An 11,485-nucleotide genomic window follows, 5' to 3' on the forward strand; every position below is an offset into this window, starting at 1 on the left:
TCTTCAAAATGCCTGAACAGATGGATGTATGGCGTATCATTAGAATCCTTACATCATCTCGAGCGACACTGGCTATAATTTTATGAAAAAAAAATTAATATGGCGAATGTATTGCGCCTTTTTTATATGTGATTTTTTTTCACTTTTTGATTCATATTTTGGTATAGCAATCGTATTTTTTAAATTACGACTTGTTATTCAATAGCAACCTAAATCCACGGGATCGAGGTTGTGGCCATTATTTATTAAATCTATTACAATTTAGCAATCTTAAATATATAAAAGGCAAAGGTGACTGAATTGCTGATTGACAGACTGATCTATTAACGCACTGCTCAAACTTCTGCACAGATCGGGCTGTTTGGCATGCATATAGCTATTGTGACGTAGCCATCCGCTAAGAAAGGATTTTTGAAAATTCAATGGGATAAAAAGGGGGTTTGAATTTTTTTTAGTCCACGCGGACAAAGTCGCGGGAATAAGCTAATCTATACTTCTATACTAATATTATAAATGCGAAAGTTCTGTCTGTCTGCTACGTTTTCACGACCCAACCGCTGAACCGATTTTAATGAAATTTGGTACAGACTTAGGATACATCCCGGGGAAGGACATAGGCTACTTTTTATCCCGGACAATCAACCAGTTCCTACGGGATTTAAAAAACCGAAATCCACGCGGGCGAAGCCGCGGGCATCCTCTAGTTTAGTAATAAATAATAATGCTTGCACAATTATTTAACTGTATTTTCAAAGTCGCTGAGCCTACGCCCTCCCCAAGGCAAGGCAGTCCAGATTCAAGCAAACGAGTTATCCACATCCGCCCAATCCAAAATAACCTTTACGGTACATAGTAATAGAGACCACATTCCCTTGGTTTGAGCACGTGGATATAACTTTCGACATTTCTATAATAATGATTTTCTTTGTCTTTAAGCGAGTCAGGAAATACTAAACTATTAGGTTATTTTATTATTCATGGAATTATAAATTTTATAAATTAAAATTACTATTAGTTATAGTCGTCAAAAAGACCATCCCTGGTTACCCCTGGACCAAAAGTGCCCATCAAGCTGGCAGCATTGCCCCGCTGAATGGCGATGGACAACCTTTGGACCAGGTAGGCCCCAGAACTATTTGTTGGGGAAAAAGTCTTTTCGCATTTAGTATGTATGAACTTGTAATAAAATCTCTTTGGCTATACTATTTGTATCTGGTTGGTTTTGGTATCATTGAAAGTTTAAATTTTAAAAAACATAATTCCAAATTCAAATTAGGAAAATGTGTGATTTTCATTTGTTTTTCGTACCGTCAAGATGAGTGAATCTAATGAAGAAATTCGATACATTTTAAAATTTTACTACAAACAAGAGTACCTAAATTAAAAATTTATAACACCCCCAACAAAGTATTTGAGTTTTCCAAAACATCATTTTCAAATAAATAATTATGTATCTAGGCAACGTCCATCTTGACAGCTGGTCATTTGTCAATTGACATAATATTATGAACCTAACGGTCTGTTACAAAGTTACAAGAAAACTAGTAAAGGCTGATAACTTTCAAACGGCTGATCCAATTTTCTTGGATTATAGCTAAGAACACTCTCGATCAAGCCACCTATTCAAACAAAAAAGAGTAAATTGAAATCGGTTCATTCGTTTAGGCGCTACGATGCCACAGACAGATACACAGATACACACGTCAAACTTATAACACCCCTCTTTTTGGGTCGGGGGTTAAAAATAAAAATTAATGTAGTTTCAAATAGTTTTATTTTGGAATGGGTAGGTACATGATAGCGTAGTCTTTACGTCATATTGAAAAATGAAACGATTATTATACGAATTCTACGGTTTGTACGATTTAATGAATTCGTCAAGGTCCCGTATATAGTTGAAATTCCATAGGCACGTACGGAACGATTTAGTTCCTCGTAAATAATTTTGAACTGCTTGGTCCTAGCAGCTCGAAATTATTAACGAGACCAAGGGTGTTTCGTGAACCGTCAAAAGATAATAATATAATGAATTTTTTTTTTATGAAGAGGGTGAAGTTATATGGCTGGACGAGAGAGGCTGAAGACGGGGTGTGGAAGGAAGGCTTGTGTCCTCAGAGCCTTTCCACGTTATCCGATCCGTTGTCGGTATCGGGTGACATGGTATTAGTTACATAAGTTTGAAAACCTATTTCATAGTTAGCTTGAATTGGTGGGTCGGGTATAGGTCTAGGTCCAGTTCCAGGTCTAGGTCTAGGTTTACGTCCCCCTTTCCTTTTCAAGGGGTTCTTCAATCTTTCGTGAAGTGCTAACAGTATTTCTGAGTTACTAAATGTTGACAAAAGCTTTTTCTTTTTAGCGCTCAATGTATTAATTTGGACACATGTCATATCCACGCGACGCCTACCAATTATATTCGATGTCCTCTCCTCACCCGTGTCATGCCCCGATAAACTTGGTATCGCCTTTTGCCCCAGTGTAATATCATCGGTGATTACATTGTCATCTAAATGATCCTTTCTTTTTGCCACTGCCACTTCTCCGTTGCCATCTTTTCTTTTTAAACCATGATCAAAATTAATATGTTGTTGATAGGTTTCTTTTACTGGTTGCGCGTTTGATATGTTTATCCATAAAATTGCTAATGCTGAAAAAGTAAAGATTTCTTTGAAGAAAGTACTAAAAATAAATAAATATAAACTACTTTAAAAAAATACTGTAACTGGACGATATCCATAGATATATCAATAGTAAATTCCCATATGCGGTTGTGAAACAGGCCCTTAATCTAACTGACGTTATGACAGTTTTCGTATTGCTAGATATGTTAGATAAAGTTTATCTGGCGGTTGTGAAACAGGCCCTTAGTAGTACTTAAAATACCACTAAGTAGTTACACACTAAAACTATCCAACACATTTTGTTTCTAAGAAAAAAAGGAAGGTCTGACGGCAGTGGGATCTTGCTCTAATTCAAAAATCAATTTTTTTTTCATAAAAACTTTACAAGTCTATACGTTACGTACTTTTTAATACTTTTGAATCGTCAAGAGCATCTACCGCTGGATTGGAATGCCTTTCCTACCTAGGTCCTAGAAAAACCAGCAAGAAACTCGGCGGTTGCTCTTTTCAAAGATTTAATAATCCATATCCATACTAATATTATAAATGCGAAAGTGTGTCTGTCTGTCTTTCTGCCTGTCTGTCTGTCTATCTGTCTGTCGGTCTGCTACGTTTTCACGGCCCAACCGCTGAATCGATTTGAATGAAATTTAATACAGACATGGGATACATCCCGTGGAAGGACATAGGCTACTTTTTATCCCGGAAAATCAAAGAGTTCCCACGGGATTTTAAAAAACTGAAATCCACGCGGGCGAAGCCGCGGTCTCTAGTATACAATATTATGTCATATATATAAGGTAATTTTAAGGATCAGCCAGTTAAAACAATCATGTGTTGCTCTGAATTAAGAGAAACGACATTAAAGTTTATACTTTCACTAAGTTAATTGCTTATTAATGAATTTTTGATTCTCTCCATTTAATCTTTTCGCGTCAAATCACATATTATAACCTCTAATCTTCTCACATGCCTTGTAACTTCAAAACACAGACAAGATACAACTCGCTGACAAATGACAGTCTTATTATGGAGCGCGGCAAAATTCAAATTCAAAGATCACTAAGAAAATGGGAATGTATTTTCTTTACATCTCCCCTCCCGGTGGAGAAAATTTAAAATTTTCTCTCAAATACAGCAATTCCTTAAACATCTAACGTAGGGACTGGTATTAATTTTGTAATATGGAAAAGGTTCGATTCTGTTTTCCTGTGCCCTGTATCAATTTTGTAAATTGAGTTTGATAATTTTTGTATTATTTCATAAGGTCCAATTTTTAGTTCATCTAATTTCTTCCTGTTTAGCTTGTTTCCATTTTCCACATAAACCATGTCTCCCACATTAAATTCATGGTGTATTCTATTCTTATCAAATAGTGTTTTGTTGTAGTTGTGTGACTTTATTGTATTTTCTAGTGCTGTTTTTCTGTCCTCTATCCAATCACTATTGGATATCTCTTGCTTTAATTCGTTTGGTAAAATATTGACATCTGTTCCATATAAAAGATATCTTGGTAAAAAGCCAGTGACTGAATGTGTAGTATTGTTGTATATATTTACACATTCTTGGGCTATTGTTGTCCATGCTCTCTTTTTCCCTCCTTCATTTATTTTACATCTGATTTTGTTCACCAGTGTTTGATTGAGCCTTTCATTTAAGCCATTTGAGAATGGTGCATTTACTGCAGTGAAGACCATTGGGATTCTCTTGTCATTTAAGAACTTCTTGAATTCTTTCGAATTAATTCCTGGGTACTGGTCGGTGAGAAGCATGCCAATATCCTCTACCTCTGATATGTTCATGACTAGTTTTATAAAATCGTCTGCTGTCTGCGTTTTCGATGTTACAATGAATGCATATCTCGTAAAGTGATCTACTAAGAGATGAAGATATTTCTTTGTTGATCTTGAGCCCCCAAAGCCACCAATTGTGTCTATAGAGATTATTTCGAAAGGCTTTTTGGCCGGGCCCAGATGAAACATAAGTCCAAATTTGTCATGTCCTCTTGATTTATTTTTAATACAAATTTCACAATTACTACAAACTTTTTTAATGTTTTTCATCAAATTTTTGGCAGCATAGTGTGGACTAATTGTTTTCTGCATTTGTCCAATTCCAATATGGCACAGGTTTTTATGTATATTTTCCAATAATTTAATGCTAAATTGTTCTGATAGAATTATTTTTTCTTTTTTCCCCATCTTTTTTAAGTAGACCATGTTTTTTTCAATCAACTTGCTTTTTTGGTTTTGTATTTCTTCATTGTTTTTCTGATCTGTTAAAATATCTTCAAGTTTAACCAAGTTAACAACTTTCAATTGTTCATCTGTATTTTCTTCAGAGTCTAATACTGGGTTCCTGCTTAGGCAGTCTGCTTCCAAATTAATTAAAAGTAATTGAAGTCCCGCGCTGCTGGAGCGAGCTGCAGATCAAATCCATGCTCTTTTATCATTTTGTTTAATCTTCGATTGCATGATATGCTTTTCTCAGGACTGACCATAGTTTGAATAGATTTTTTAAACTGGTGTAAAGGCAAGTCCTAATTAAAAGATATTTGTGATGGATGTAAGATGTTATAATAGTAACGATACTTACCAACAATGACAATCACTTGTAGATTATCCATTGCTGTTTCGCAGTATGAACGAAATTTTCCCTTGCTCTTACGGTTATATACAATTTTTTCAATTAACACTATGCTTGTAAAATTATCCAATTTTAATTTCTAAGTACCTACCAATTGTTTTTTTTCAGAATGTTATCAAATAAGAAAATATTTTGTTGAAGTTAATCTTATCTAACACATGTTGTCAGTGGCGGACTGAGCCTATCGGAGGCTCCAAATTATAGTACTGTCGGAGGCCCTCAATAATAATTATAGTACCGTCAGTTTGAGGCCCAGGCGGCATTATGAAATGAGGCCTCGTTCTTTGTTATATTTTGTGCGGATTTAATTTTTCGATGGATTCATGAAGTCTAAAGTCATTTTTTTAAATCCAAATTGGAAAGTTATGCGTTAGGCATTTCCTGTGTATAAAAAAAGGTGCACTGAAACTTATTGAACGTAAAAGTTAGGAAGGAAATAATAATTTGACAATAAAAAGTAACGATTTAATCAAGGAATATAAGCGCTAGCGTGAAATTTTTCGTCAATTCTACCGGAAGTATCATATCGTAACTCAAGCGGTCCTTAACTATTGAGCCTCAATAGCTCAACGGTTAAGAAGCGGATTGAAATGCAAAAGGTAGGCGATTCAAACCTCACCCATTGCACTATTGTCGTAATCACTCCTAGCACAAGCTTTCGCTTAGTTGAAGGTTAACATGGGAATGTTAATCATAATTAACATGGCTAATATTAATTTTTTTATAAATCTTTTGCTCTTTAGTCTTTAATTTTGTATAGTACCTCCACCTCGAAGCTTACCGTTGCTACTAGGCTACTGAGCATATATTTTGTGAGTCCAATAAGGGCGCGTTGCCACTGTGTCGTGACGATAAAAAATAGTGCAGTTTACAGCATCGTGGTTTGTTTATTTAAATAGATGAGTTCACTTATAGGACGGCAAGAAAAAATGAAATCAAAGAAAGAATGAAATGGAAGAAATGAAAGAATCGTAGACGACAGTCTGACGATTCTTTCATACAAAACAACGACGATAAATTACGGTGACGACATAATGGGAACGTGCCATAAAGAATTGCTCAAGGTTTGGTGGCCTATTAGAGGCCCGAGGCGGACGGCGCGACTTCGTCCACGTGGATATAATTTTTTGAAATCCTTCGGGAACTCTCTGATCGTTCGGAATAAAAAGCACTAAGTGTACAACCCCAGGATGCAAGCTATGCCTGTGCCAATTTAAATATTACTAGCTGATGCCCGCGACTTCGTCCGCGTGGATTTACGTTTTTTAAAATCCCGCGGGAACTCTTTGATTTTCCGGAATAAAAAGTAGCTTATAAGTTAATCCAAGGTATAATCTATCTCCATTCCAAATTTCAGCCAAATCCGTCGAGTGGTTTTTGCGTGATTGAGTAACAAACATCCACACTTTCACATTTATAATATTAGTAGGTATTATATAGGTATATTTCTATTTGTATTTCAAGTAGATAATGTCCGCAACTTCGTCTACGTGGATTAGGTTTTTAAGAATCCTGTGACGACGATAAATTACGGTGACGACATAGTGGGAACGCACTGTAAAGGATTGCTCAAGGTTTGGGGGCCCCCTAGAGGCCCGAGGCGAAGGCCCCTCCGCCCCACCAAGCCCGCCACTGCATGTTGTTTACATTTCTCACTACCATAACTTTGCTGACCGTGTTTTATGGTTAGAATTTTAGATACCACTTATACGTACACAGATATTAGGTCTAGCACGTGTCTACATTTCATTGAGTTTGATTGGTTAACATTCAAATTCAAAATATTTTCATTCAATTAAACTTTTACAAATACTTTTGAATCGTCAAAAGCATCTACCACTGGTTCGGAGTGCCTTTAATACCGAGAAGAACCAGCAAGAAACTCGGCGGTTTGCTTTGATATACAATATTATGCCTTGTATAAAAGTAATTGAAGTGCGCGGGGCATTGCTGGAGCGAGCTGCAGGTCAAATTCACGCTCTTTTATTATTTACATTACCTTCGATTGAATCATACTCTTATGCTTTACTCAGAAGCATGGTTTTAATAGATTTTTACCCGACTGCGGCAAAGCCAAAGGGAAGGGTTATGATTTTAGCAGTCTATGTATGTTTGTTTGTATCCAGATTCTGTGTGTTCCACCGTAGCGCCTAAACTACTGGGCCGATGTTGATGAAGGAGGTGTCAATTGATTCTTTGTAAAGGTCCGGGTGACATAGCGTATATTTCATATGAAAAAATTGACGTAACGGATGTTATATCAAAAAAAAGTGCAGGTTTTTTTAAATTTTCATGGCGGCCATTTTGAAATTTTTATTTCTTGTTATAGTGGTAAGAAATAGACGTTCTGTGAAAATTTCAACTGTACCTATTAAGGTTCACTAGATACAGCGCGCTGACCGACAGACGGATGGATGGAAAGCGGAGGCTTAGTAATAGGATCCTATTCGCAGCCTTCGGGTACAAACTAAGTTTTTTGTGGTTTTTTCGAAATCGAGTTTTTCTTTTTACAGTGTTTTTGCACGACACTTCACTGCAACTATGATACCTATAAATGGTTAGTAAAAATAAAAATTAATGTAGTTTCAAATAGTTTTATTTTGAAATGGGTAGGTACATGATAGCGTAGTCTTTACGTCATATTGAAAAATGAAACGATTATGTGAATTCTACGGTTTATACGATTTAATGAATTCGTCAAGGTTAGGTTAGAGGAAAGATTTAGTTCCTCGTAAATAATTTCGACTGCTTGGTCCTAGCAGCTCAAAATTATTTACGAGACCACAAGGGTGTTCCATATCCTAGCAGCTAGGATATGGGAAACCCTTATGGTTTCAGTCCTCTCCTCCACTTTTCACCTTCAAGTCAAGAGTGAATAGGCATCTTCTAGGCAAGCACGCTTTACCATCATCATTCGGTAGGTATTATAGCAGCCAAGCGCTAGTTTATAGCAAATAACAGAATGAAAAGACAATATAATGAATATTTTATTATGAAGAGGGTGAAGTTATATGGCTGGATGAGAAAGGTTGAAGACGGGGTGTGAAAGGAAGGCTGGTGTCCAACAGTATACATCCTCAGAGCGTTTCCACATAATCTGATTCGATATCGGTATCGGACACCGTTCGCCGATATCCGACATCCGATATCATGTAGTATCTTCATATATTTCAGATAAAATATTTTCGATTCCACCATTTTCTCTTTAAGCGGGACGCGGGCAGTGTCATGGCAGACCATAATAGAAAACTTCATTTGCTGTATCTGTTATATTTGAGATGCAAAAAAAGATCTGTTGACATAATGTATTGGATACATCCCATTGTCTCGGAGTATTTTATTTTTATATTCCTCCCTAAGTTTTATCAAATCTTTATCCCACAAACATGGTCTACTAGTTCAATTAAAGTAATTACTCGTATATCGAATTTAAAATATGATGACGACGCCATGTTTACAACCAAACTCGGACTAGTTCAAATTTCAAAATAGCCGCCATGCGTCAAGTCTCTACGCATGCAGAAATAATGTAGGTACACTCGTATAGAACACTTACAAACTTTATCGTCCGATAGCTCACGGGCGTCCGATGGTGTCGCCAACATATCGGTGTCGGCTCCGATATCGGACATGTGACAGGCAAGTACATATTTCATACATTTTACTTGCCCTGATATCGTATCGGCGTCCGATACCGACAACGGATCGGATAGTGTGGAAACGCTCTCAGGGTGACATGGTATTAGTTACGTTACTAAAGATCAAAATCTTCATAAGTTTGAATTGGTGGGTCGGGTATAGGTATAGGTCTAGGTCCAGGTCCAGGTCCAGGTCTAGGTTTACGTCCCCCTTTCCTTTTCAAGGGGTTCTTCAATCTTTCGTGAAGTGCTAACAGTATTTCTGAGTTACTAAATGTTGACAAAAGCTTTTTCTTTTTAGCGCTCAATGTATTAATTTGGACACATTTCATTCTCCTACCCCCGCGACGACTACCAATTATATTCGATGTCCTCTCCTCACCCGTGTCATGCCCCGATATACTTGGTATCGCCTTTTGCCCCAGTGTAATATCATCGGTGATCACATTGTCATCTAAATGATCCTTTCTTTTTGCCACTGCCACTTCTCCGTTGCCATCTTTTCTCTTTAAACCATGATCAAAATTAATATGTTGTTGATAGGTTTCTTTTACTGGTTGCGCGTTTGATATGTTTATCCATAAAATTGCTAATGCTGAAAAAGTAAAGATTTCTTTGAAGAAAGTACTAAAAATAAATAAATATAAACTACTTTAAAAAAATACTGTAACTGGACGATATCCATAGATATATCAATAGTAAATTCCCATATGCGGTTGTGAAACAGGCCCTTAATCTAACTGACGTTATGACAGTTTTCGTATTGCTAGATATGTTAGATAAAGTTTATCTGGCGGTTGTGAAACAGGCCCTTAGTAGTACTTAAAATACCACTAAGTAGTTACACACTAAAACTATCCAACACATTTTGTTTCTAAGAAAAAAAGGAAGGTCTGACGGCAGTGGGATCTTGCTCTAATTCAAAAATCAATTTTTTTTTCATAAAAACTTTACAAGTCTATACGTTACGTACTTTTTAATACTTTTGAATCGTCAAGAGCATCTACCGCTGGATTGGAATGCCTTTCCTACCTAGGTCCTAGAAAAACCAGCAAGAAACTCGGCGGTTGCTCTTTTCAAAGATTTAATAATCCATATCCATACTAATATTATAAATGCGAAAGTGTGTCTGTCTTTCTGCCTATCTGTCTGTCTATCTGTTTGTCGGTCTGCTACGTTTTCACGGCCCAACCGCTGAATCGATTTGAATGAAATTTGGTACAGACATGGGATACATCCCGGGGAAGGACATAGGCTACTTTTTATCCCGGAAAATCAAAGAGTTCCCACGGGATTTAAAAAAAAATTGAAATCCACGCGGGCGAAGCCGCGGGCTCTAGTATACAATATTATGTCATATATAAAAGTAATTGAAGTCCCGCGCGATGCTGGAGCGAGCTGCAGATCAAATCCATGCTCTTTTATCATTTTGTTTAATCTTCGATTGCATGATATGCTTTTCTCAGGACTGACCATAGTTTGAATAGATTTTTTAAACTGGTGTAAAGGCAAGTCCTAATTAAAAGATATTTGTGATGGATGTAAGATGTTATAATAGTAACGATACTTACCAACAATGACAATCACTTGTAGATTACCCATTGCTGTTTCGCAGTATGAACGAAATTTTCCCTTGCTCTTACGGTTATATACAATTTTTTCAATTAACACAATGCTTGTAAAATTATCCAATTTTAATTTCTAAGTACCTACCAATTGTTTTTTTTTCAGAATGTTATCAAATAAGAAAATATTTTGTTGAAGTTAATCTTATCTAACACATGTTGTCAGTGGCGGACTGAGCCTATTGGAGGCCCCAAATTATAGTACTGTCGGAGGCCCCCAATAATAATTATAGTACCGTCCGTTTGAGGCCCAGGCGGCATTATGAAATGAGGCCCCGTTCTTTTTTATATTTTGTGCGGATTTAATTTTTCGATGGATTCATGAAGTCTAAAGTCATTTTTTTAAATCCAAATTGGAAAGTTATGCGTTAGGCATTTCCTGTGTATAAAAAAAGGTGCACTGAAACTTATTGAATGTAAAAGTTAGGAAGGAAATAATAATTTGACAATAAAAAGTAACGATTTAATCAAGGAATATAAGCGCTAGCGTGAAATTTTTCGTCAATTCTACCGGAAGTATCATATCGTAACTCAAGCGGTCCTTAACTATTGAGCCTCAATAGCTCAACGGTTAAGAAGCGGATTGAAATGCAAAAGGTAGGCGATTCAAACCTCACCCATTGCACTATTGTCGTAATCACTCCTAGCACAAGCTTTCGCTTAGTTGAAGGTTAACATGGGAATGTTAATCATAATTAACATGGCTAATATTAATTTTTATAAATCTTTTGCTCTTTAGTCTTTAATTTTGTATAGTACCTCCACCTCGAAGCTTACCGTTGCTACTAGGCTACTGAACATATATTTTGTGAGTCCAATAAGGGAACTCTCTGATCGTTCGGAATAAAAAGCACTCAGTGTACAACCCCAAGATGCAAGCTATGCCTGTGCCAATTTAAATATTACTAGCTGATGCCCGCGACTTCGTCTGCGTGGATTTACGTTTTTCAAAATCCCG

General features: G+C 36.5%; 2 protein-coding genes across 6 annotated transcripts in view; one reads left to right on the forward strand and one right to left on the reverse strand.

Annotated features, from left to right (window-relative positions):
• The window catches only part of LOC123879236 (WD repeat-containing protein 7), a 150,080-nt gene that overhangs the window by 22,780 nt on the left and 115,815 nt on the right, over positions 1-11,485 (forward strand). The gene's annotated exons all lie outside the window — the stretch shown is intronic.
• On the reverse strand, positions 1,758-10,581 carry LOC123879264. Of its 2 annotated transcripts, XM_045926919.1 has the most exons (3): positions 10,474-10,581; positions 9,230-9,497; positions 1,758-2,382 (listed from the first exon to the last, which is right to left on the reverse strand). In XM_045926919.1, the coding sequence occupies exons 1-3, from the start codon at positions 10,502-10,504 to the stop codon at positions 2,112-2,114; spliced, it is 570 nt and encodes a 189-aa protein (XP_045782875.1). In that variant the 5' UTR covers positions 10,505-10,581; the 3' UTR covers positions 1,758-2,111. The 2 variants fall into 2 exon arrangements, with proteins under 2 accessions (XP_045782875.1, XP_045782876.1); XM_045926920.1 differs by lacking the exons at positions 9,230-9,497; positions 10,474-10,581 and adding an exon at positions 5,214-5,298 and having other exon boundaries at positions 1,758-2,644.

Source organism: Maniola jurtina, chromosome 27 (genome assembly GCF_905333055.1).
Source record: "Maniola jurtina chromosome 27, ilManJurt1.1, whole genome shotgun sequence".
NCBI lineage: Eukaryota > Metazoa > Arthropoda > Insecta > Lepidoptera > Nymphalidae > Maniola > Maniola jurtina.

Excerpts from the sequence above, each read along its gene's own strand:
- LOC123879264 (XM_045926919.1), bottom strand. The coding sequence starts at position 10,504 with ATGGGTAATCTACAAGTGATTGTCATTGTTG. Across the intron at positions 9,498-10,473 it reads ACAAGTGATTGTCATTGTTG|CATTAGCAATTTTATGGATA; the intron begins GTAAGTATCGTT and ends TTACTTTTTCAG. Across the intron at positions 2,383-9,229 it reads CGCGGGGGTAGGAGAATGAA|ATGTGTCCAAATTAATACAT; the intron begins ATGTGTCCAAAT and ends CGTGGATATGAC.